Source organism: Diplotaxodon limnothrissa, linkage group LG5, assembly GCF_057381915.1.
Source record: "Diplotaxodon limnothrissa isolate DT_005_m linkage group LG5, D_limnothrissa_male_GT1.1, whole genome shotgun sequence".
NCBI classification, from domain to species: Eukaryota; Metazoa; Chordata; class Actinopteri; order Cichliformes; family Cichlidae; genus Diplotaxodon; species Diplotaxodon limnothrissa.
In genome coordinates this window covers 4,636,858-4,663,768 of record NC_140600.1, presented here as the reverse complement: position 1 = coordinate 4,663,768, position 26,911 = coordinate 4,636,858, and the positions used below count along the sequence as shown (strand labels likewise).

At 40.7% G+C, this 26,911-nt stretch overlaps 1 protein-coding gene across 4 annotated transcripts; it reads right to left on the bottom strand.

Annotated features, from left to right (window-relative positions):
- Positions 1 to 1,268: 1,268 nt before the first annotated feature.
- On the bottom strand, positions 1,269 to 25,864 carry LOC146631449 (3'-5' exoribonuclease HELZ2-like). 4 transcript variants are annotated; one of them, XM_085352956.1, is made up of 21 exons: positions 25,726 to 25,864; positions 25,080 to 25,349; positions 16,604 to 18,050; positions 15,019 to 15,202; positions 14,065 to 14,172; positions 12,260 to 12,768; positions 11,537 to 12,169; positions 10,440 to 11,238; positions 10,203 to 10,278; positions 6,671 to 10,097; positions 6,468 to 6,553; positions 6,232 to 6,354; positions 6,001 to 6,156; positions 5,754 to 5,898; positions 5,535 to 5,663; positions 5,154 to 5,346; positions 4,515 to 4,661; positions 3,571 to 3,780; positions 3,298 to 3,454; positions 2,642 to 2,809; positions 1,269 to 1,986 (listed from the first exon to the last, which is right to left on the bottom strand). In XM_085352956.1, exons 3-21 carry the CDS (start codon positions 17,944 to 17,946, stop codon positions 1,874 to 1,876), a joined length of 8,706 nt encoding a protein of 2,901 aa, XP_085209082.1. In that variant the 5' UTR covers positions 17,947 to 18,050; positions 25,080 to 25,349; positions 25,726 to 25,864; the 3' UTR covers positions 1,269 to 1,873. The 4 variants fall into 4 exon arrangements, with proteins under 4 accessions (XP_085209082.1, XP_085209080.1, XP_085209083.1 ...); XM_085352954.1 differs by lacking the exon at positions 25,080 to 25,349; XM_085352957.1 differs by lacking the exon at positions 25,080 to 25,349 and having other exon boundaries at positions 2,642 to 2,776.
- Positions 25,865 to 26,911: the final 1,047 nt, after the last annotated feature.

The following is a 26,911-nucleotide window of genomic DNA, read 5'->3' as shown; positions in this document are numbered from 1 at the left end:
GCATGGAGAGGATTCCAGGAGATGGGAAGTTACTCTAGGAGAGCTGGACAGGGCCATAGGAGGTTCTTAACCCACCAGTAGGACCAGTGTCTGCTTCTTTGTGCAAGAAGCAACACAGGAGCACCAGAGTTACAAAGTGACCCAGGCTGGTTTAAATACAGTATATCTAACCAAACAATCAGAAGCAAACTTCACAAGGGTGGCCTGAGGGCCTGGTGTCATTTAGTGAGCTGCCCTGTACTGTGGAGCTTGAATGGCATTTGTCATAAAATACCAGAATTGGCAAGTACACCACTGGCACCTTGTGATTTTCACAGATGAGAACAGGTTCACCCCGAGTGCATGTGACAGACATCAAAAGGGCTTGGGAGCTTATTATGCTCCCTTTAACATTGTTTAACAGGACTGGTTTGGTGGTAGGTCTGGGGCGGTATATCCAGGGACAGACCTTTACAGGCTAGGCAACAGAACCCTGACTGCCATTAGTATGGGGATGAAATCCCATTGTGAGACCCTATGCTGGTGGCATAGGTCATGCACGACAATGTCCAGGCTCATGTGGTGAGACTATCCAGGCAGTTCTTGGAGGATGAAGAATTTGATATCACCAACTGGCCCCCAAACTCATCTGAGCATGTTTCAGGCCATCCAATGCTACCTCAAACTGTCCAGGAGCTCAGTGATGCCCTGATACAAGTCTGGGAGGAGATCCCCCAGGGCACGATCAGTTCAGAATCTTTGGATTTCATATTTCAGCTGCTGTCCTCTTGAGTAATATTTTTGGTGTTGAAAAGAGATGGCATGAGGGCTAACGAAGAAGCTTTGTTTTGTAATGAGCTTTTTTCCTTTTAAAAAAGCTCATTACAAAGCACTGTCAGGCTCAATAGTGCACACTATTTTGAGTACCATTTTGAGTGGCTCTATGAAACTTTGGCAAAATGGACTAGCATGCAAATTGTTTTTACTTTTATTTTTTGGATGTCTTTGAATTTTTCCCTCTGTAAGCTGATGATTTTAATTTCCATCAAAATAAATGTGGCACTGTTTCATTTTTAACAGTCCTTATCACCAAAGATATCCAGCATGATTGAGTTTGGATGTGTTTACATTTTTTTTGAGCAGTTTATTAATTATTTATTCAATACAGTTCATTAGCCAATCAAAGACAAAACCCACAGTGAATATTGATCAATTTGAGAGCATTATTACTATTACACTATATATTTGAAGACAGAGTTCAATGTGAAACATGGTATAAAGGAGCAATATCATTTAAATTCAAACTTATAATTTACACATGTCAATACATACAACAATACAACAAACAACCAGGATTTTGGTCCAAAATTCCAGCTAAAGCTGATCCCTGAAGATACAATATAAAAAAATGTAAAATGAAAAAAAAAAGCAATATTATAATATTTCCTTAAAAACAGTGACAGGCTCACTGAATGGTGAGGCTGTTTAAGTGCTAAACCAAGGTTTCAGGTAAGAAAACAAAATAATTCATCAATAAGCAGGAACTACTGACAATTTGATAGTTCATACAGCTCAAGTATACCTAAATTAACTTAAAAGATCTATAATAACATGCCAAGTCTCCTGCTAGCGATACACAACTGAAATATCCACTGTGATACAAAATTCAATATTTGCAATTCATGTAATGAAGTGTTGTAGGATTTCCTACTTACTATTCATATTTCAAATGAGTAAGGTGAATGTTATAAAAGAAATATTTCCAATATAAACTTAAAAACAGAACTGAAAAAAAAGAAGAAAACTAATGACATAAAAAAAATCATAAAATTGTACTAGCTTCCCCGTAGGAGCTCTGGTCTGCTGCTGCAAACTTCACAAAGCACAGAATCAATCAGGTGGCTGAACACACTGAAATCTTGTCTGCACCTGTCACTGCATTGTGAAGAGTGTAGTGGTTCAAGAGATGTCTCCAAGTTGGACTGCACATGAGCAATTCTTGGTCACCTTTGAAACAATAGACACATGTTAGAGACTGCTTCGTTCATCTTTGTAATGTTGCTGAATTTAGAAACATCCACTTTTAAAAAGTGATGCTGAAAACTAGATAATGATCTGGTCATCAAACTGACCTGTATAAAAACGTCTCGCCAAAAATACAGTGGCAATACAGCTGATTTGCATCATCATTTACCACCCAAAAAGCAAATATGAAACAAGACTACAACTGCTAATATGGCCTCCTGCATACAAGCTGCCTACAAATTGCAGACAACGCACCAAAGTCAGACTTTTTACTCAGGTGAGGTATTTGCCATGTACAAGTAGCATTGTGAATGTTTAAAATTAAAACTTATTATGACTTATGAGTATCAATAATGAAGAATTGAATAGTTTACTCTACACAATAATAAATTATATTTATAACTGAATACATTTTAGGTTTTAATTACCAAAATGTTTTAAAACATGCTTTAAAATAATCGTTATTGGTTATTCAGTGAAACTAGGTTAGGAATATGACAGTGGTAGTAATTTCAAAAAATCCACAACTCAATTAATAGTGTAAACAAGAGTGATTTTCTTAGACAACTATATATTAGGAGCTCAGCAACGTCTGCATAATTCTTAAAAACAGATCTGCACAGCTGCATTATCTCACCAATGATGCAGAGTCCCTCCTTGGCCCTGGTGATGGCTACATTTATCTGATTGGGATCACCAACAAAGCCTAGATGTTTGGAAAGCCAGCTTCTTTCTGGTTGTTTCTCAATTTCTTCATTTGGTAGAGAGCACACTGTAGATAAGATGACATAACGCCATTCACTTCCTAAAAGACAAGACTGTTGTCACATATTTTGCTATCATTAAACAGCATAACTGACTTTTTCCTGTGTCTATCCTTTGACACTTTTGAGTATTGCTTATTATGCAAACTGATCCTAATCCCCCAATTTCCTAGTTATTATCCTTTGTTGTAGTTCTTCTGGTTTCATGATTTTGTGAGAAATTCCTGAATCATACCCAGAAAAAGAATTCCATGTCAACTGAATTAAATGAAGTCAGTTATATTTGCTTTTATATTCCAAAACAAACTGCAAACTACAACACATGGGTCTTTTTTAAACTGAACAGTTTTTTTGTTCTGTTGGCTTTTTTCCAAATTATGTTTTGTTTATCTTATATTACATTTTGATATAGTTTTAATGTTTTATTTATTCTAAATATATTTTACTATATTTTGAAACATATTCTGAAGCCTTTCCTCTTTAGGAAACTTTAGGAAAGGTTTTGTGGTTGGGTAACAGAGTAGCTCACCTTGACTTTTTGTGATCGTGGTAACTGGGATTTGTTCCATCTTCTTTTTCTTCAGCTCATTCCTGATTTCTGACACCTGGGCATTATAAGGTGATAAAATCACAATACTTTGCTGTGCAATTCTGGCAGTCTTCACTAGCTTTTCAGCAATGGTAATCTGCAAGAGAACCAAATTGAAATAGTTGAGCATCCAGTAGCTTTACAGTAACTTTTGCTTTTTTATATTTAAATGTTACTGTTTAAGAGGAAACAAAAGAACATCCAATACTGTACCACTTTGTTTCTCTCTTCAAGATTAGCTTTAGAGTTTTGGTTGCCTTGGGCTGTGTTGACAACTAGACTTATCGTCTTTCCTTTGACATCCCCAAAAACAATGGGTTTTGTCTTGTGGTCAACTTGAAAGACACTCCTCTGCTGTTCCACTCCAGTTTTCAGGTTTCCATTATAAAATTCATTTGATGGGAACTCACATATGTCCTCGTGCTATCAAAGTAAATAACAGTTTAGTTAGAATTTGAATGTGGTAGTCAATGTAGTGTATAAAGAGTGCAATCCAAAAGTATGAGACCACTTGGCAAGATACTTATACTAATAAGTATACTAACAAATTGTTAATCTGGCATTGTCAATTAGACTTAATATAGGCAAGATACTCTCTATCTAAACAATTTGAGTGACGAATGGAGTGAGTAAGATTTGAGTGAATCTGTGAAACCTGTCAGTAGTAAATAGTTACAGCGTATTTGTTTGGCCCCCTTTAACTATAGAGCTGCAGAGACTCCAAAAGTTTGTTCAAATCTGATAACTGAGGCCATATTTATACCCCCACATAGTCAGTGATGTTTTACTTTTCCAACAATGTTTTGATGAAAAATTGACTGACATGCAGGTCAAGCATCCAGGTGAATAATGACAGCAAAATTATTGATTTGAACAAGCCTCTGTTGAGTAGATCAAATTCACCTGAATCACTTGAAACCTACTTCCATGGCAGGCTACAAATGTGTTCCCACGGGCAATTTTACTAATCTGCTGTTTAAATTCTTGTTCCATTCCCCCCACACACATACAGGATTGCGCATGTGTGTGTACTTTATTAAGTTTAGCATATATAAAAACTTTAATATGGTAAGATTAGATTTTTGATGTGGTCTTAAACTTTTGTAATCCAGTATATTTATTATGTGCTATACATCGTGTAAAGTTAATGTTCTTACCATTCTGTACTGGATGTCCAGCATAACTGCCCTCTTCTCATGGATTGTATAGTAGCGCTCAAACAGAGACTTGGCCATTCCAAGCTTCCTCACAAATTCGTTCCTCACAATGGGTCGTAGCTGTTTGTGGTCCCCAATCAAAACAATCTGAAAGTTATATTGGTGATAGTGTAAGACAGAGTGAGTAACTAGCAATAGAGTGACTACTGTCAAAGCAGCGATGAGGCACCCTCTTTTTTGGGGTCTTATTTACAAAAAATCATACCCTGAAGTTAGGAGTAGTCATAAATGAAAATGAAGTAGTAGTCCTAGGTGAACCACTTGAACCTTGTTTTACACTTCTAACCAACAGAAAACTGCTTAGTGTGTTTCTGTGCAAAAGTATATCTTTTTTAAATGTCTTGTCAGCAATATGAAGCAACATCATTTTATCTTTTACTTATTAACCACATTTAGTACTGATGGGGGTTCTTTTTATAAACTTCTTTAAACCCCCTGGTTTCAGTCCAAGAGAGCATGCTTTTTAGTTATTAAAGAAGACAGAATGCAGAAAGACCTCAGAACAGGCAGCAGTGGTTTCTATAAAGGCCTAGCAGGGCAACTCAAGGAAGGAAACACAGCATTTGATGATGTCCAAACCTTTTCTGGTTTGTTGCAGACTAGTGGAATCAGGGCCTGGGGTTCAGTGGCCATAGCACACTCATCAATTAGAATTTGACGTGCAGTGACAGTCTTAGTCAAGACTGGGGTGGAAGACTGCGTACATGTGCACAGTATGATGTCATGCTGTTGTAGTTCATATGCCCGAGCGTCTCTGAGAAGGTTTTTGTATCTAGGAAAACAATCCATACAGTTCCTTCAACTGATTTTTATGCAAAATTGATTGCTTTTATTGCAAATAATAGTTTCACTAACATTTATTTAAAAAATGTTCCAAAATCTTCCAACAATACATTAATTTAAATGGTCAAAAAATAATGTTTCAGGCACTAAAATAAAATAAATAAATAAATAACTTACTCTTTCACTTCTTCAGCAGTCAGTTCTCCCTTTTTTTCAAAAGCAAGTTTAATACGTTTATCAAAGTCTCTTATTTGAACTGAATAAATGTTTTGGTCCTGACGCATGCGGTGATGCATAGTGATATCCCTAAATTAATGTAAAAAAGGCCAGTGTTATATTAACAATCAACAAAACAATCCAAAAGCAGTTAGTCACCAACTGATATGATTGCAGTACCTGAGCTCTGGTTTGGAATGATCTTGGCGAAGGGTTCTTTGGGAAAACTGCAGCTTGCAGTCTGGAAAGGGGAAATCAAGCATCTCCACTTCTTGGCTGTAAACCCTGAGGGGCCTTAGGCTGTCCTTAAACCTCATTAAGTACCCTGTGTTACAGCAATAAAAGACACACGGAACACGACGGGTTTTGATGACCACTTCAAAGATGAAATTGAGATTAAATTCTGCAGAGAATCAACATAACTTGCCTGCTACAACATCAACAGACTTGTTGGATGGCCCACAGTAGAGAATGACCTTTTTCTTTTCCTTATCCTTTGGGTCATCCAATTTCATTTTGTTTTTAGAGTTGTGCTCAAAAAAACTGTGTACAATGTACACACCTACTACTGTTTTTCCAGTTCCTAAGAGGCAAAGAAAATGGTTTAAGACTTAGCAGAAAATATGAACCATCAAGGTACACAAGTTGACACACCTACCAGGGGGTCCTTGTATCAGTGTGAAGGTATTATTTAGAGCTTTATCTACTGCACGATGCTGGCTCTGGTTCAGCTCTGGCAGTCCATTTATGTTTCTCCTCACAATATTTAAGCTTGATTTAACTGAAAGACAATGCAAAAGATTTAAATAAATTCTGGGTTTGGAGCTTGTAATTTTCTGTGTAACTAATGTGGATATAAGTATCAAACTATTTATTGATGAATGATGGACATACCCTCTTTTGGAATGCGCTGCCCTAGTGCTATAGCCTTAACAAAGTCACATGCCGATGTAATGTTGACTACAGCATTTTCTTTCCGGCTACATAAATAAAGAAGTAAATCAGTGTCAATCAAAATAAGAAAATTTGTAACTGAAAAAAAGTTTCAACTATCCAGTAAGCAATGTAATATAAAACTGAACTACAATTGAACTTACATGTCAGGGATGAGTTTTGGAATGATTTCAACAGTGAAATGAGTGTTTTTCTGAAAAACACATTCAGGAATGGTCTCCATAGGCAGGTGACTAATGTAGAACTCCACTTTACTTCCACCATTTTTTAATTTTTCTGCATTACTTGTGAAACCATGGGCTACCCATGTGAACTCTTTTGGGTCTACCAGGGTGGAATTTTCCACGTTTGAAGTTTCCACATTTGAAGTTTCCAGTTTGAGACCTCTTTTCCGTATGCACAGAAAGCAGTTTCGAAGGTTAAATTCAATGGCCCATTCGTTGATCCATTGTAGCGGTAAGAAAAAGCTTCCTTTGAGTATGCCTTCCAACTCTTGGTTAAACTTTACCTGGAGGTTCTCAATGATAATGATATCACTTTCATTCACTGCATTGGCAGCAGATTCCATCTCACACAAAGGTTTCCAGATCCGTATATACTCCTTGGTATCATTGTAATGAGTCCTTGAAGGAATATCTGCCAATCTGGAGAAGCATGTGATAGGGCTGTTGACATGGTCAACACACATTTCAAACTTTGGTTTAATGTGTACCAACTGAACAGTGGGCATTTGATAACCTCTTTTAATGCTTGAAGTCAATTGGACCTGTAGGATGTCACCTGGCTGCAACTCGAGTTGGATGTCAACAAAATGCTCAGTTTGCATCTCTGGTATTTCTTGCTCCTCAGAGAGACACTTTTCAGCCTGAACATAGTAACCTTCAGAGGACTGAGGCAAAACAGTTTGTTTTCCCAGTTCCTTCAAATCAGCATCAGCATGCATTATGAGACGCTTTGCATGATCTAATTTTCCATTGTCAATTGCCTCAATAGTATCTTTCCATACTCTCAATGGAACCTCAATGCAAGGATGACTATCTGCCATCATTTTCAGCTCTTGGTGGATTTGCATGGCATCAGCTGAATAGATCCGCCTTTTCCATTTAAGAGTGACACTGTGTTTTTCTTCATCGTAAAATGGTTGATCGTCTAGTTGCAAATCTTTGTACATAATTCGCAAATTCCCAACAAATATGTTCTTGTTAAAGGGAAATGCTACTGCAAAACTGTCTTCTTCAGGATTTGCATGAACAACAAAGGCTATCTTTGAAGCACTTTGTTTTTTCATGCTCACTGCATATGAAATTTGCTCAGCCTTCTGTTCATACTTCTCGGCATTCTTGAGGCTCTCCTGAAATTGACTGCACAAAGCCATGATCTTTGATTTAGTGTATTGAACATCTGTATTACATATGTAAGAATGCAAGAGTCTTTGCAAGATGACATCCATGTACTGCCGTATTGGTGAGGAAGCTTTTGTGTAAGACTTTAGGTTCAGAGAATAATGCCCTATTTCTGCCTCAGGAGATGATTTTGAACAGATGAAGTAAGCTTTACTGAAGCACCTTCTGAACTTTTGAGTGACTGGTTGTACCAGAGGGTGGATTTCGTCAGCAGCAACTAGATCTATCATTTTGTCTGTATCATCTGTTCTGGTAGCTGCAACAATTTCTTTCCACACTTCAGGGAGTATGCGAAAGTTTTGACACTTTGGGCTTTGTTGTTCATGGTCTACTTTGTGCCGCACGAGAAAAGACAATGGTATAAATTCTCCACATTCCTCTTTGAATTCTTCTACCTTTACAGGATCTGGTTTTGCCTGACAGCGAAGTGGTGTGGAATACCTGGTTTTGTCACAGCTGATCAAAGTCTTGGATGCATGTTGGTTAAATAACACAGCAAGCTCTTCAATCATCAGATGTGCTTTGCGCTGCCCGGGCAATCTGTCAGCATCGGTTTGAGAATAAGCCCAATCAGATTCAAGTCTTATCTTCCTTTGAGCTTTTGCAAAACAATAAGCAACCGTTACACAATGCTCAACAGTATCACATTTGGGGGTCTCTTTATAGCTTTTGGAGATGATGTCCTCTGCCTCTAAATATGACAGCTGCTTGTCAGAGTTGATTGTAGACAGCTGAAATTTGGGTTTTCCTGTTATCTTATTTGTATCCTTTTCTGCTTTGAACATCAGTGAGACCACCCTGCGATCTTGACCTTCTTGCAGACTGAGTTGAATGCTCAAGTCCTGGGGAAACATGTAAATAGGTTTCTCCTCAGCACAGTAGTAGGTAGTGCCACTTTGTTCTGCAGCCCTATCTAAATCATCACCTGGCTTCACAACACTTGCCACATCAGCAATATGGAGTCCCAATTCGTAATGATCTTCAAGTTCCCTGACGCTGATAGCATCATCCAGGATCTTTGCTTTTGCAGGATCCACAGTAAAAGTGATTATCTTACGCAAGTCCTGTCTGTTTGTATTGTTTTCATCAGTGTTGTAAACAGCCTTGTCTGATTTGCATGGATGGTATGCAACTTTGAATTCTTCATTCAGGATCTTTAGTCCAGAATCCAAAGAGCTGCCAACTGGAAGAATATCTATGATGTACCCCAATGGAAAAAAATTGTCTTTGTTCCAGCAAATCACTTGCACCTTGAATAGACTGTTCTGTTTTAGATTTTCATCAATATACTTTTGTGTTGCAACTGTCCATTCTCCATCAATTTCCTCCCATATTGGCATATAGTTGCGCTTCTTCTTTAAAATCAGTATACATATTTTGGGCTCCGATTTTTTTATCGGTATCATCATCCTTCTGATAAATTTGCTTTCAGAATTCTGTCGTGATTTGCTGTGATCTTCATCCTCAAGCAGGCACAGAAGTACACGTGCTGATTCTTCTTTCTTGGTGATGCTTACAACTTCTGTTTTGTGGAGGACCACTTGATCTCCAGTAAAGGCCTTACCAAGATTTGCCTGTCCCACGATGCTTATTTGTTTGGTCGGATTATGAAATGGTATGACGTAGCCTTTCCTGTGTGATTCCCTGAAAAACTTCCCATGTTTGTAAATCTCCGGTTGTTTTTTACACATCTTTAAAAGATCTGTGCCAGTATCGGTGAAATTGTATAGTGCCCTTGACCCATCGTGATTTGAAAAGGTCATCTGAAATTCCAAACTGTCTTCATCTGCTTTCAGTTGCTCATAATCATCTTTCAGCTCTTTAAGAATCGCATCATCTAGAGTATGGCTCTCATCCACATGTTCGAACTTCTGAAACTTTACAGTTTCCATAATATCTTGTTCAAAGAACTCTTTAGTGAAATGTTGTGGTGCAACACTGTTGCTGTTGATGCAGTGGTTTATGAAACTCTTCCAGATTCCTGAACATTTCCCAAAGCAACACAGGGCGGCAGCATCTCCAATTACAACCACGTGGGATTGAGCCCTTGTCATCGCAGTGTTTAAAACACGGGCATCATTGAACATCTCCAGACCAGGCAGGTGAGATGTTTTTAGGCTGTCACGTGTTTGCACAGTTGTCATTATGACTGCTCTGAACTGTTTTCCTGTTGACACATGCAAGGTGTTATTTGAAAATGTTAATAATAGCGATGTTAGTTTAGACTACCTTTCTGTCTACAGTAATGAAGAATCTGGCAAGGGGTCTTTACCTTGAACATTTGCAAGTCTCTCAACTTTGATGTTTGCAAGGTTTCTGCTTGAAAGTGCTGTCCTAATTCGAGGAACCTATAAATCAAGGAAATCAATGAAAAAACATTAAATGTTATTAATCATATCTTTACATGTGTGTCTTGAAATTAATCTTAAAGTCCTGTATTTATCATTACTGTGATTAATGTTTATCTTTTAGTCTGATTATAACTGGACTCAACACAAAAAGTTATTACCTGAAATCCCTCTGACAGAATGCAGATTGAGCTTTGGTCCTTGTGACCCCAGCTTGCTGGCCAGTGTTTAAGAATATCTTTCACTACTTCAACCACTTCTGTCACCTCTGCGTTGTTATACCAAGACATCGATACTGTCTCCAAGAGGCACTCTCCCCTGACATGGTGAAACTTCAGAGCATGGCAGTTTGTAGGAGCTGGAACATCTCCAGCAGCTTTGATGAAATCATTTTTACCAACGTAAAAATGGGTGGCGACAAACTCCACAATTTCTCTGGTTGAGCGATAATTTTCATGCAAAATGATTCTGCTTTTCTTAGCAGCATCACAGTTTTGGCCTTGATAATAGTGGAACAAGCGAGTGAGGAGTGTGTGATTGGAACGATCATGGTCAGGCACGGACAAAAGCTTTGGTCCCATTTGCATGTGATCTCCTGCTAGAACAACTCTTGTGTTTGACCCAGCAAGACCAAGGGCCATTAGGGCTTCACATTCTAGCATCTGAGAGGCTTCATCAATCAGAATGTGGGTGAAGTATCCCTCTGGAAGATTTAGGTCATGAAAATGTCTTGCCATGGTTGTGGTAGTTATGATTATGTTGTGCTGATCTAGAGCAGCTTTTGTAGGTGGTAGAAAATAATGTCCTTCTTCTGAAAGGAGACAGTATTTCAAAGTAATGCTATCAGTAGCATGCAAAGCAGTCCCTTGTTTGTTTGCTTTTATTCTGATTGGCCTGATTCCACCATTTTTCTTGCTGATGATTGGATGGAAATGTTCTCTGACATATAGATCTGCTGAACTGAAAGGAAATGACAAGTAAATGTTAGCATTTGATTATATTTTTTTTCTGTGCTTAAGTGCCTTCTAGTTAGTGACCTGCTCTATCTACTCAGAAATGATTTGTTCTTTAAAGAAATGTATAGTTATTAAAATGTTGTTGAAATATTACCAAAGTGTAATGTTAACTGAGATATACCAACCCTTCACTTTAGAACAAAGTTTAACCCAATTTTAGACTCTGAATAAGTCTAAAATTATTCAAACTTTGAATAAAGAGAAAACTGCCCAGACTGATGCATATATTTTCAATATATTACCTGTTGGTGTGGGTGCAAATTAGAACTTTGTTCTGAGGATCCTTACAAAGCTCTCTGGCTGCTGTTGCAAGGGTGAATGTCTTCCCAGTTCCAAAAGGTCCATAAATCAGGAGGGGTGCCACAAGGTTTTTGACATTAGAATTCCCTGTGATAAATTCAATTGCTAATTGCTGCTTTGTGTTGAGATTTTCACAGGTAATGTTACCAACAGGAATTACACAACTTTTAAGGACTGGCAGCACAGTCTTTGTATCGGGAAGAAGATCGACAGCCCTGTGCATGGTGCAGTAGTTGAGGCGGTCCAGCTGGAATTGCACCTCCATTTGATATGATTCATTTCTTTTTAGTGCAAGATCAAAGCAACATTGCTTTGACAGTAGCAAAAAAAGTTTATTCTCAGTTGTTTTGTATGGCAACACGCTTGCTTCATAGACTTTAGAGTTTGGGCGAGAAGTTAAAGGGGCTATCAGGGCAGATCGGATGCTTCGTTGTAGTGTCAGTCCCTCAGGGCTGTCTTGTGTAATGTGACAAGGAATCAAGACAACACCAAAAAGTTGCCCCCAAGGAGCCTCCACACCAAACTGCAAACTGTATAATGTATCCAGTGCTGTAATTTCTCCACAAACATTTAGTCTAAAAAAATATGAAAAAAAAAACTTAGGCAACTGAGTATATGTGCAAATTCAAACAGAAAATTTTAAATGATATACAAAAACCTGTTACCTTGAAACAACCTGGTCTTCTGCACATTCTTCATTGTAGAGGAAATGGTGCATTCTTTCTTTGTAGTTTTCATTATTCAGTGGTGTTTGAATGTTGTGGGAGGATTTATACAGGAAACTAATCTGTGGAGGCTTGTACATCTTTAATAACTCATCCTGTTCTTCTGTCCTCGACGAACATGGGATGATTATCCTGTTCCCTCTGTGCCAACGTTCACAACTCTGAAATCTTGCTCCACTGCTCACAGCTGGTTGTTCAGTGACTACTGAATGGCCTACTCTGACTTTGAGTTTTTTCAAGAGCACTGGTCTCATGTCAAAATCAAGCACTAACCATTGTCTGTACAAGCCTGGGTTGATGGATGTGAATGATAGGGTAATGTCATAGGTCCCATCCTCCCTGAGAAAAGGTTCACCTGATGAGTAGATGCAAGGTTCGGAATCTGCATCACCAAGGGTGAACGAAGCTCCTGGTTCTTGCTTTAGCAATGCCACATGCACAAGCTCTCTCTGTTTGAACACAAATTTGGATACTGTAACATAATTCGAACCTTTCTTGGGCAATACAAATTTTGCATTGAGCAGTGAAACCAGACCACACAAAATTAGTGTTTTGGTAAAAGATCTAACTGTTAAAGCCTGAAAGTCTACTTTGTTCAGTCTAAAATACCATTCAGATGTTTGGGGTTACTCAGAAATATCCTTGTTATTCAAATAAAAGCAAAAAATAAAAAACTATTTAAAAAAGAAAAAGGAAAAAAACAACAACCTTTTTTCATTTTTCTTTTTTACATATTTTTTTATTCAGACATATAAATTTACTATTAATCACCAATGAACCATTATTTAAAAATCATAGTAATTAATGTTTCTTAATGGACCCTTTAAAACACCTTTGAGGTACCTCTCCGCAACACTGAACGGGGAGTCAGCCTAAACCACATTCAGAGACTTTAGCATCTCATCACAAAATCTCATTCACATCCTACACCTTGCCATTGAGGAGTTTTGCAACTACCACAACTAACTACTGGAAAATTTGCAAGATTTCCCCCAGGTAGGTCTTCAGACTTTGCCTTCTGTACTGAGGATGCGTTGCTTGGGTTCAGGAGCTCCCCAGTATTTTTCCACTATTAAACCAAGTTCCTGTTTGGGATCACCAGTCTCCATGTGTGAACAGCCAAGCCCTGTTTCTCCTTCTTGAGTTACCAGATTGTTTGTTAGAACTTGAGGCCAAACAAAAAGCTTTAGTTATAGCTCCCCTAGACACTTCATACATCCATGTTTTTTCTTCAGTAGTAACTAAAGAAAAACTGTTTTTTGCTTCAGGAAAACCCTGTGCCAGCCAATCCTTTTTCAACCTTACAGCTTCCTCTATCACTGCTGTTTTCTAGCAGTGGTAAACTTCTCAGGCTTCTGCTGTAATAGGCTACCTCTGTAAAGGAGATGTTAATTAATGGTCTACTCAGACTGCAGGTCCCCAGCCTCCCCCAGGATGCAATTGGACTTATTGGACCCTATCAAGGCTCAAGCATTCAAACAGTGTTTAGAAAATGTGTTGTTTCAAGGCTGGAGGATTCTGCCATTAGTGTCATTATTCTGAGATACATTTTATTAAACGAAAAGTTTGGCTTCTTTTATGCTGATTGTGTGAGTCCAATTTTGCGCAAATTTCACTATTTTCGTGACTGTGGTCCCAAAATAGTGAAACCTGTGCTTGGACACAGGGAACACAAATTTCACACTTGAAACAAAAAAACTGCAATGAACATGTTTTCTGAAAATAAAAAAAACATTAAGTCTTACCTCTGTCTCAATTTGAAAATTCCATTTTAGTGTTGCATTAATCTCTTGACACTCCACAGTTGAATCTTCATCGCAAGAGATGCTGACATCGTCAACATGTTCAGACATCTGTTCAGCATTTGAAAAAGTGAAAGACATCATTTAGAATAGTCAAAAGATGAATAAAAAAATTCTACTCATAAATCAACATGTAAAAAGTAAGATTCATTGCATTAAGTCAGCTAATTATGCTCTGGGCAGGCTTGCTGCTCTATATATTTTATCAGTCTGTTGTTGCGAGCACCATCTTCTTTGGTGCAGGCATTAAAGCAAAGGACACAAACAGACCAAACAAACTCATCAGGAAGGCCGAGTCTGTTGTTGGCATGAGATCGCCACTCTGGTGGAGGTGATCAGTGACAGAATGGTGGCAAGACTTGCTGCCATTCATAGATAATGACTCCCACCCCTCCATAACACACTGGAGCAGTCTGCACATGTTGATGTTTGTGTGCAAGCGGTTTATGTTGTAACTCGTTGTTTAAAAATTGAAAATTGACAGGCTATTTCCTCAAGAAATTATTTTTTTTCCATCCTTGTAAAAACTTTGTGACAAAATGTAAAGCACAAGTTGTATTTATCACTTCTGGCTATAGCATGCCTGGTCACACTTTGTTGGCTTTAGCACAAATTTCAGCCATACCATAAGTTATTTCATTCTAGAACCTGGACTGAAACAACAACCTTGTCAGTCAAAAATGTTAAGGGCTGCAACATGTCACAGTTGCAAAAAGTCATTACCCTTATGCTTAATTTCAGCCTGTGTGCTTTCAGTAACTGGAGAAAATTCCTGTGATGGAAATGCTGCCAAAGACTGTAGCATACCTTGTTGATCCACCAACATACCCTATCAAATACAAAATTCTTCAAGACAATATGAAGATTGTTTACAGTGGATTCAAGCCTTATACTTACAATGTACACTTCATTACTGCTGTTTTTGTATTCCTCCAAGAGCATATCATTATAAGACATGAGACCCTGGGCTTGAATGTTATGTTTGATCTCCTTCTCTTCTGCAGCACGCATCATCCATTCCTGCAGCTCTTCCATAGAATGAGCTTTTGGGCACTTACTGCCGTACTCACAAGTTTGGGGTCTAGGATCAAATGACAAGTTCGACAAATAATAAGTGAAATGAATCAGTCAAATTAGCAAAAGAAATGGAAATGGTCCTTCAATGATTTTTACCACTATAGACATAAACAATTAGGTTTAAATTCTTTATATTTTTCTGTTGTTCCCTAACATAGAAGATATAAACTTATCTGATTAGAGTGAAACAAATAAAGTAATTTGAAACACATTTCCCTTCCTGTAATGATTGTTACTATGGTATGACAGAACATGAAAACAGTTTATGATTATGAATTTTGCTCCTTGACAAAAATACATTTTACAATATACATCGATATCAAATAATTAAATAGATTTTGCTAAATATTTTTAAAGTAAAAAATAAAAGAAAAATGTTAAGCAATGCTTTGTAAACCATCTATGAAAATAACATGGATGTCATTATCATATTCATAATATCCATTGATTCACTTATCCTTTTCAGGGTCACTGGGGGGTTGCAGCCTAGCCCAGTAGTCTTAGGGCTAACTCACATTCTTAGGGCTCACTCACATTCACACCTATGGGCAAATGAGAGTTTTCAATCTATCCGCACTAACTGCATGTCTTTGGACTGTGGGAGGAAGCCGGGGTACCTGGAGAGAACCCACACAAACACAGGGAGAACATGCAAACTCCACACAGAAGGCCTGATGGAGGAATTGAACTCAGGACCATTGCTGTGAGGTAACAGTTCTAACCACCATATGTCTGTGAACGTTCTCAGTCATCCAGGTCATCGTAGTCTAAGGAGCTTGGAAAGAAAAGCGTCTGGACTTCTTTAAGTTGCTTGAAGGCATTTCACCCACTCCTCTATACATGAAACCCTGGCTGATTGTGACCCACACCCATTTTCACACCTTGGCTCATCTGATTAGGTCATCAAAGGACTCCCTGTCTTTTGTCCCTCTTTGGGGGGATACTCCCACTTTTAAAACTGGGACTCTCCACCATTTGACTTTTAGAACTGAAGAAGCTTCTCGGATGAGAGGTGAAACGTCTTCAAGCAACTTAAAGAAGTCCAGACGCTTTTCTTTCCAAGCTCCTTAGACTTCTAATCACCATGCCACTGTGCTAACATTAGTTTTAGAATGCTTATAAGCTGGCAAATGAGGTGCTGGAAGCATAACTCATGAAACTATGTCCTATTTCAGTTCTGCTCACTTGCTGTTTAGTTACATTTAGACATCAGAACCACTTTAGTTAAAATATTCAGTTGATCTGAATCTGAATACTTGTTCCACATCTGTTTGTCCTTGCTTTGAACAAATTACATGACAGAATGAGCTTAAACTAAACTGAACTGAGAAAAAAAAAGCTTTGGTGTATTTGCTTAAAGCCTTCTTACAGAACCTTCATGGTGAAAGAAACTGGAGCCATTTACCTCTCACAAAGCCAAAGCTCAGCTCGCCGGTTGTGTGGCACCTCGCGTCCTCTCCACCTGGTAGTGGTGTCCTGGGCGACTAACTGGGCATGTTCCAAAGAGGCGCAGTGCTTATAGAAGCTCTCTGGGGAAGAAAGACTCAGGTGGCAAACTTTGCAGTACATGGTCACTTTCCTGGGCTGTGTCTGCGCTGGTTGACTCAGCTGAAGTAGGTGACGCCGAACACAGAGCCCGGTATGCTCTGCTTTCCACACAGCCATCTCCACCTCACTTTGGGCAGACTGGCATTCACTGGCAGTGTGCCAGCAGGGCTTCCCTTGTATTACATAACTACAATATGTAAACTGACAGTTTGGGGGAAGCGGGCGCACCTGACTGTAGACATGTTTCCTGCTGTTCTCTGATAGGTGATAAACTAAGACTGGGTTCCAGGCATGTGCTATGTCTGCCGCACAAAAATCATTCCACCTTTTGGTTGTTAGTTTTTGTGGGTGTTCCTGAAAGCAGTCTTTACAGACCTCAATGAATTCACCTGAAAAGTGCCGGAGCATGCTTTCAGCTGCATGTTCTGGTGTTAATGAGACAGACTGTGTTAAAAGTCTGATTAACTCATTCTTATCCATTTTTTTCTCTCTAAGATAGTTCCAAACAGTGGCCTCTTCAAGGCTTTTGGCATAAGTGCATCCTCGACCCTGCGTGTGTTGTGTGCATCTGGAGTCCTCAGCAATATATTTACACACTTTGTAACAAACAGTTTGAGCAAGTGTAGGTCGCTTAGAGACAAGCTTCCATAGGTCGGAGGCTTTGCCTTTAGCTAGTAGCAGAGATCTTCTACACTTGTGCACAACTGACTGAACGTTGTATGTTATTTCATTTACCTTGACAGAGCACAAATTACACACAGCTTTTAAATCTACATCTGCCAAGAGGTCACCCAGAGGTTCATCAATGTTAGCCTGACAAGTTCCTCTCTCAGACTCAGCAATGAGATTACAGAGAAGTGCGTGATCCAATCCCTGGTGCTTTTCAAATGTCCACACTGCAGCTTCCTCATCACTTCTGGCAAAGGTGCACCGGTTCTTGTGCTGGGTGCAACCACGCCCCTCTACATAGTACCAACAGGCCATATACTTATTTGGGTTTGGAAATATTGGCCGTCTAGAAACGGGCCTCCATTTAATGCCACCTTTGGCTTTGCAGAGCAGGACATTGTGTCCGCACTTGTGTTGAACTGATTTCAATCTATATGTAATTTCTTGTTCCTTGACACAGCACTGAGTGCAAACAAGTTTGAGGTCATAGACCAATAAAAGAGGAGACAGTCTGGAAGCACTTGCTGACATTTTGATACAATCATAATCTTTAAACCAGGCACTGAATACAAAAATGTATAATGACCCTTGAAATGTCTTGTGGGTGATGAATCTCTTGCTTGGCCTGAATGTGTCTGGAAAAAAAAAGAGAATTATAAGAAGTGTGTTCAGTCACTGCAGAAATTATCTACTAAGACTCAGCCATTTAATCTTCAGAATCAGAAACTTTATTGTCATTGTCATGAGAACAACGAAATTAAGAATGGTCCCCGATCATTGCATCATCCCTAGCAATATCAAAATATAAATAAAACAATAAAATTCAATAAATAAAATAGATAGAATACTTAAAATACTAATAAGATATAACAGTAAAGATAGATTAGTGAAGTACTTAGTTGGGGATGTGAAGAGAAGCAATGTACATTTAATTTAATTCTCAAAACTACTATTATTGGATACAAAATGTCTCATACTTCATAGAAAGTGCATTTCAAGTGTTTTTGCAACTTAGATTTCCACTTCCATGCTGATGCTAGTAACCAGCACTGGCAAACTAAGTGGGGCACATTCCGGGTTAGACAGACTTAAATAAACCGTTTACTTTCAGCAGCTCAATTTAAAAATAGCCATACAGTTTTTAGTCTTTATAGAGGTATATTAATTCACTTCAGTATATTTTCAATTGCATGTTCTGGTGTTAACAAAACAAAATCTCATTGACTTATTCTTAGCAATGTTTTCCTCTGTAATATATAGGCATTTTATTGGTGTTAGATTCTGTTCAGTTAAATTCAATTACATTTTATTTGTATAACACTAAATCACAACAGTCACGCTTTAAATATAAAGCACCTTGAGGTGACTGTTGTTGTGATTTGGTAATAAGGTAAACACTTTGAAATAATACAGAGAAAACACCAGAGCTGAACTGCTTTGAGCATAGTGTCTGTGAAGGTTCTCAGTCATCCAGGTCATCGTAATCTAAGGCTACGTCCACATGTAAACAGGTATTTTTGAAAACGGAGATTTTCCGTTTTCGTTTAAAAAAAATAATCCCGTCCACATGTAAACGCAAAAATGAAGGAAAACGCTGCTAAGAACATGCCAAAGCAACAGGTGGCGATATATTCCTAACTGTGTAGAAATGTTGGCCAATCAGAAGTCTAGAAGCCTCGGTGGGAAATAGTAAACAAAGATGGGGCATAGAAGCAGAACCGAGTCGTATGTGTGGAGGGACAGTAACTGTGTGTGTATATGTAAGCATTTAAACAGTGCAGAGAGAACAATTAACAGTAACAGTATTGTAGAAATTCACTTCACCGAAACAATAACGTTGTCACGGTTTGCCAGGGCAAGCCGTGTGGAATATTTAGGACCAGGACGCGGCAGCTCTGGTGCAGGTGAGTATTTATTAACGAAGGGAAAAACAAACAACAAAGGCACTGGGAACATGAAACTGGAACCTAAACTGGGTAAAACTAACAAAGGCAAAACAAAACAGGAGCACTAGAAGGCCAAAAGACAAAAATAAAAACAAAACACGAGTCCAAACCAAAAGAAAAGAAGCACACCAGAGCACAGGAAAACAGAGTCCAAAACAGAAGAGGTCAGGGGGCCGGCCAGCACAGGAGTCCAAACAGTTCAGGGGGCCGACCGTGCAGAAGGCAACGGCGACGACGACAGCACTGGTCCGGGGGCCGGCCGTGCGGAAGGCAACGGCGACAGCACTGGTCCGGGAGCCGGCCGTGTGGAAGGCAACGGCGGCCACTCAGGCGAAGAGGGTCCGGGAGCTGGCCGTGCGGACGGCAACGGCGGCCACTCAGGCGAGGAGGGTCTGGGGGCCGGCCGTGCGGAAGGCAATGGCGGCCACTCAGGCGATGGCGGTCCGGGGGCCGGCCGTGCGGAAGGCCACGGTGGCCACTCAGGCGAAGAGGGTCTGGGGACCGCCCACGACGGCGATGGCGCCTGGCCAGTTGCCTGGCCAGCGGCCTAGAAAGCGGCCGTTTAGCTGCAGACCCAAACGAGGCAGGGCCAGGCGACACTGAAGGCGGAGACACGGAGGCTGGACCAGGCGACGCTGAAAACACGGAGGCTGGACCAGGCGACGCTGAAGACACGGAGGCTGGGCCAGGCGAGGATGACGAGGCTGCAGCTGGACCAGGCGAGGATGACGAGGCTGCAGCTGGACCAGACGAGGCTGACGGCTCTGCAGCTGGACCAGACGGCGCTGCAGGCGGCAGCGTGGAAGCCGGAGACGGAGGCGCTGCAGGCGGCGGCGTGGAAGCCGGAGCCGGCCGTGCGGAAGGCCACGGCGGCCACTCAGGCAAAGAGGGTCTGGGAACCGCCCACGACGGCGATGGCGCCTGGCCAGTTGCCTGGCCAGCGGCCTAGAAAGCGGCCGTTTAGCTGCAGACCCAAACGAGGCAGGGCCAGGCGACACTGAAGGCGGAGACACGGAGGCTGGACCAGGCGACGCTGAAAACATGGAGGCTGGACCAGGCGACGCTGAAGACACGGAGGCTGGGCCAGGCGAGGATGACGAGCTGCAGGCGGCGGCGCTGCAGGCGGTGGCGTGGAAGCCAGAGCCGGAGGCGCTGCAGGCGGCGGCGTGGAAGCCAGAGGCGCTGCAGACCCTCCAGTGGAGACAGGAGACAAAGGCCGGAGCGGTCCTTCGGACCCTCCAGCGGAGACAGAAGACAAAGGCCGGAGCGGTCCCTCAGACCCTCCAGCGGAGACAGGAGACGAAGGCCGGAGCGGTCCCTCGGACCCTCCTGTGGAGACAGGAGACGAAGTCATCACTAAGCCAGCAGTCATGGAGGCCACTAGCTGACACAAAGGCGACTGGCAATGCACTGAGCACGGGCTCTGCCCAGGCAATGCTGACATGGTGCAGTTCTCAGGTGGCTGCTTAGACTTCAGGGGTCCAGAATCAGCTGGGGACTGAGACCTAGCCTCTGGGGAAGCCCTGGAGTGCAGAACGGTGCCTGAAGCAGCTAAAGCGCGAGAAATTCCCTGACTGGAACTTAGACTTTCTCCCTGCGTAGAGTGAGTGTGTGAGACCGGTGACACTGGAGCCAGAGCTGCGGGTAGCGGGGGCACTGGAGCTGCGGGTAGCGGGGGCACTGGAGCTACGGGGGCCTGAGCTACAGGTGACTCTGGAGCTACGGGGGCCTGAACTACAGGTGACACTGGAGGCGCAGGGGCCTGAACTACAGGTGACACTGGAGGCACTGAAAAGAGGGAGACACTGGTGGCCGAGCAGAGTGTGGCTGCGGGGCAGCTAGCTGAGAAGAGTGTGCGATCGGCGTTTCCTCCCCGCAGACGGCTCCGACGGGCCGGGCAAGATCACATCCGGCGAGTCGGGCAGCGAGGCAGGAGTGGCTGAGAGAAGGTGCGGTGTGTGCTGGAGAAAAGCCTGCATGGTCGGAGGAAGCGACTTCAGAAGCCATGGCAGGCCAGAAAAGAGCCATTGTAGCCGACTTTCCACGGTGCGGCGAAGCTCCTCTGGAGGGTTCTCTAGCCACAGCCCGAGGAGAATCTCCACATTATATGTAGTGTCGTCCCGGAGCTCCTCGGACGGATTTACTGCCGCTGGGTCCATGGTGGCTGGTTCGTACTGTCACGGTTTGCCAGGGCAAGCCGTGTGGAATATTTAGGACCAGGACGCGGCAGTTCTGGTGCAGGTGAGTATTTATTAACGAAGGGAAAAACAAACAACAAAGGCACTGGGAACATGAAACTGGAACCTGGCTCAAGAGTTGGCAGTTCATCTTGTAATCGGAAGGTTGCTGGTTCGAGCCCTGGCGCAGACAGTCTCGGTCGCCTACTGGTCGCCAACTGGTTGCCTACTGCACACCTCAGAGTGCCCGGTGGCGCCAGTGTCCGGCAGCCTTGTCTCTGTCAGTGCGCCATGCTGCCAGGCATTGTTATTCAATTGATCACAGTGGCAATGTAGCATGCCATCACCAATGTGTGTGTGAATGACTGAATGATTCACACACAGAGTTGGGGAGTAACGATTACTTTTTTCAAGTAACAAGTAAAGTAAGGGATTACTATTGCAAAAACGGTAATTAGATTACCGTTACTTTCCCGTAGGAACGCTGCGTTACTAAAAACGTGATTTTTTTGCGAGAATGTCTCATGACAGTGACGTAAGCAAGTGTGACGTTCGTGACAACAGCTGTGTGCAGAGCAACAATGGATAATATATCAGTGCGGGCGAGAGTATGAGCGTGCAGCGTTTAAAGCGTGGAAGTACTGATCTTACTTTGAGTTTGATTCCATAAAAAGTGACAAAAACATTAGTGTCCGTTGTGCGTGGGAAGAAAACTTCTTTTTACAGCAAAAAAACCCCCTAAACTTCCGAACAAGCACCGAGTAGCTACCACGTAATGGGAAATTCACAGAGAAACTCGCGGATTCTTCCTCTGACTTCTGCGGCACACCTGCACCAGGGTAACCTCCGCCTACCCTACTCCTGCTTTACAGGTGAAAATAGAGCAAAAGGACCGCTAGTCTTTGACTTTATTTATTTTCTGCTGTGTTTTACTTGCATCTATTTGAAAGAGTGAGTGTAAACACACAAAAAAAAAAAATGTGCTGGAATGTGCAGAAAATAGGTTTAAATATTAAACAAATTTCTTCCAGTCAGAGAATGTTGCATATAATTACATTTATGCTTGATGCATGAAGTTAAAAGATTAAAACTAATAAAACAAGTTTTAAAAAGAGACTTTTCCATTTGATTACATTTTGTATGATGATTATGCAGAAAAAGTAGAATTGGGCTGAAAGATCTATCGCTTTATCACCTATTCAGGTTGTAAATAGGGCTGCCACAAACGATTATTTTGATAGTCGACTAGTCACCGATTATTTTTGCGATTAGTCGACTAATCAGATCATCATCCATTGGACGTACAGCGTACAGCTTATTGCACCAGAAGCATCTGGTCTTATATAACTATCATTAGCTTACAGCTTGAAGTGTTTGTGCTAACTAAAAATAAAGACAAGATGGTAGTTTATTAATTTTTAATGAAATTTGCAGATTGTTTCGGTGAAGTTTAATAAACTCCTTGCTTTCTAAAATATAACAGGACACCGGAGTATATTCTCCAGCGTCTCACACTTCTGACAATCAGCTGTCTGCTTGACAGTTTTAGCTGTGCAAAAACTATAACTTTAATCTCAGCCAAACCGATTTACTCAGGAACAAATAAAATACTAAAGAAAGCCAAACAATAACATTTTTAAGTTATCTAAGTGACTTATATATATGTTTAACCTGACTAGCGAAAGACGGCGGTGGGTTTGAAAACGATTTGCCGGGAGTCCGGTGTTCTCACGGCTCTAGTTAGCCTTGCCCCCGCCTAGCTAACGAGCTAGTAGGTAACAGACGTCTCCGAAAACGTCGGAGCGCTTTTGAAAATACGTGGTGTCTTGATAAACTGAGCAGATATTTGAGATTTACACGGCTACATTCTCGCCTGAAAATATGTTAAACGTTTATTTTGTGACCCAGAAAGAATAATAAGAGTAAAGTTAAAACTAACTAGCTGCCACCATTGTTGACAACTGCGCTGGGCTGCGCTATGAATTCTGGGACACAGCTGCTTCTTCTTCTTCGGGGTTTAACGGCAGCTGGCATCCTTGTACATGCAGTGCTGCCATCTTCTGTTTCAGTCCGTTATTACACTCTTAAATCCTACTACTCATTCCTGCGTCCTTTGTGATCTTACAAAGCTTCAAACGATGCGTCGACTATTAAATCAGTCGTCGACGATTTTAATAGTCGACATAATCGTGACTAGTCGACTAATCGTGGCAGCCCTAGTTGTAAATCGTGTTTTTAAAAAGTAACTAAGTAATTAATTACTTTTGAAAATAAGTAATCAGTAAAGTAAAGGGATTACTTTTTTGGGGAAGTAATCAGTAATTAGTTACTGATTACTTTTTTCAAGTAATTTGACCAACACTGTTCACACACACATTCAAGATGACTGAATGCAGTGTAAAGCGCTATACAAATACAGGCCATTTGCCATATTTAATATTAAGTACAATTTTGATTACATTCAGTTTACAATATTAAGTAAATGGATTAAGTAAATTGGAGAATCACTTCTGGACTGTAGGCAAAGCAGTTTAGCACCCAGGGTCTTCTTTGTAGTAGGAGCTATGGCTGCAATAAGCACTGTCTTACTGAAAAATGCAAGCCCTCCCCAATTATGCTTTAATTGTGTATAACATATGGGTTTATGAAATTTGCAAATCTTGCAAATCTTGTGGTTTCTCAATTTGTTGAGGGGTTGTACATTGTGTAATGTGTTGAAACAAAATTATGCAACAACAGTTGCCCTTTGAGATCTGGATTCAAACCACACCAAAAATCAAAGTTAAGTTTTTCCTAGTTTTTTGAGAATCACTAAGCACTAAGTCTACCTAGATATGCAGTCTATAGTCTACTTAGGGTGGTAGAGGAAGCTATTGCTTTTCAGAAATTTGGTGGCTCCAGGTATTTTAGTTTGTTTTTTCTATTGTGTCTTTACTGCGACAGTGCAGTGGAGATAAGACCAGACAGCTGGGAGCTGAGAGAAAGAGCAGGGGGAGGCAAACGGCAAATTGAAGTGAATTTGAACCCCGGCCTCTGCATTAGCCTGTCAGTTTGTAGGTCACTTACTCAAGATGCTTACTAAACTCCCTCAGATTTCTATTAAGAATTCTCTCTGTCTGTAAAGGATTCTCGCATTTGAGCTACCAGTGTTTAACCAGAAACATCATAAGAAAATATAACTCATAAACCCAGAAATTAAATCTATGGGGCAAAACCATATTTATAAAATTAGACCTGTGATATATAGACAGTTACCCTAATGACCACTGAAATTTAAACTTATTGAGATAATGCTTCTAAATAACTGCCTAAGGAAGTGCCCCGATGCGCTTCAAGATGGCTGCCGAGTAGTGACATTTGCCACCACCATTATTAAAACGTCTGTATTTATATACAATAAATAACCACGTAGAAAAAGTAAAGCGGGTCTAAAGTCCGCTAGATGGCGTAATTACACATCTTTAAATACAATACCAGGTGTAACGTGGGCTTCCCCATATAATAATAATAATAATAATAATAATAATAATAATAATAATACCATTAATATTTTCACTGACTGATGTCCTATGTCACCTCACCCCACCGTGAGTTTGATTGTTCGGTCTTGGACAGCATCGCGTGGACTCAGCTGGAGTCTTACTTAAGTTTCATTTCTCTTCTTTTGCGTCAGCAGCAATAATGCTGCTCCTTTTAACAGTAGCTTCCTGCATTCTTTATGATGTTCCTGCACGGTTAGTCTGATGATGCAGGGGCTTCAGCCTCCCTCCCATTTCTGTTTTTCTGCTAGCTGAAAACTGATTATTGACTTCTTTAAAAAAAAAAAAAAAAACAAGACTTCACCTGAAAAGCGTATGATGTTATGATATACATTGGTCGTGTCATCACACAGAGCATAATTTACATTATTACTATTATAATGGTTCCAGAGGAACAAGAAAAAAAAACACTTATTATAATAAAACTTATAAAGAAACTAGAGTTACTGAAGTGTGACATTAACAGTCGGTTTCGCACTGTCCAATGTTTTATAAACAATTTGATAACCATGAGAAAATGCCGAATACCGGCCATTAAAAAAAAAATAAAAATCCACATTCACGTTTAGAATCATTTTGTATACACATAATGAGACTTCTACTGCTACTACTACTACTAATAATAATAATACCACTAATAATGCTTACCGTTAAACCAAGGTCCTATTTGTCAACTGATCCCAATGTGAGTCTGATCGACAACAGCGGGACTTGGATAGCATACCCTGGACTCATCTTGGCTGCAACCGTCGGTCTCAGTTAAGTTTCATTTCTCGTCTCTTCCGTCAGCAACAGTTTGGATATAATAAACACGACCTTAACCCCACCCACATTTGTTCACAGACAAATGCTTGGTCATCGAAAAAAAATGTTGTTTCTATTACCTGCAGCTTCCTGTATTCTTTATGTTGTTCCTGCATTGTTAGTCGGGTTACTCCCCATTCCTGTTTTTCTGCTTGCTGCAAACTGATTATGTACTTTTAAAAACATTATTATTAAAGACCAAGTGCGTAGATTTGGCATTCACCCAGCGGTGCAGAAAGAGTTAAATTACGTTCTCTACTGGAGTCCTATATCATGTGACAAATATGGCCAATGCGATTGGCTGTGCCTTTCAGGGAGCTGTGTTTAGTTTTAGCAGCGGCAAGCCTGCGCTGCAAGGACCCGCAAGGAGGAGAGGAGGATGGCAGCAAAAAGGAAGAACCTGGATATAAGAAAGTGTTTTTCAAAGAAACCTGTAAGTCACTTAAAGCCAAGTTCACTCATAAAATCTGTCCATCATAATAACGTTACAGGCTATGCAAGGCAATACATGCCCCTCTTATTACTCTTTCTGGGTTGCAAAATAAACTTTAAAAAAATTTTCAGGCGAGAATGTAGCTGTGCAAACTTCAAATATCTGAACCTGGGAGAACAGCAAACTCCCAGCACATCGTTTTAGGCTTTGGCCCACATCAGTCTAAAATTGTATGTAACCATGAATAACGTGTTACCATGTCCACCAGGAGAGACTGGACAGTATAGATGTAAAACAAATATGCCAGCAGTTTATCTCAGTTAATAAGAGGAGAAGGCATGTGTTTGGCTCCTTCACATAGTGGACATTTGTCATGATCCTGGGCCATGTTGGCCCAGCAGTCTTAGTATTCATGTCTTTTTGTATTTTGTTCCTTATTTGATTTCCCCTTGTGACTTTTATCCCCTGTGTGCCCCTCTATGTATCTGTGGGCCCTCGTCTCCCCTCGTGTTTCATTCCATGTTTCCCCAGCCCACTATGCCCGTGCTCTCTCTCCTCCTGTCTGCACCTCTGTGTACTTCCTGTTTTACTTTGACA

What these genes read in the sequence shown, in the direction of transcription:
- LOC146631449 (XM_085352956.1), bottom strand. Translation starts at nt 17,946, where the DNA reads ATGTCAGCAAGTGCTTCCAGACTGTCTCCTCTTTTATTGGTCTATGAC. An exon ending in ATTTGCACCCACACCAACAG is followed by an intron (nt 11,239 to 11,536) that starts GTAATATATTGA and finishes ATTTCCTTTCAG; the next exon opens with TTCAGCAGATCTATATGTCA. An exon ending in ACTGATACAAGGACCCCCTG is followed by an intron (nt 6,157 to 6,231) that starts GTAGGTGTGTCA and finishes TTTGCCTCTTAG; the next exon opens with GAACTGGAAAAACAGTAGTA.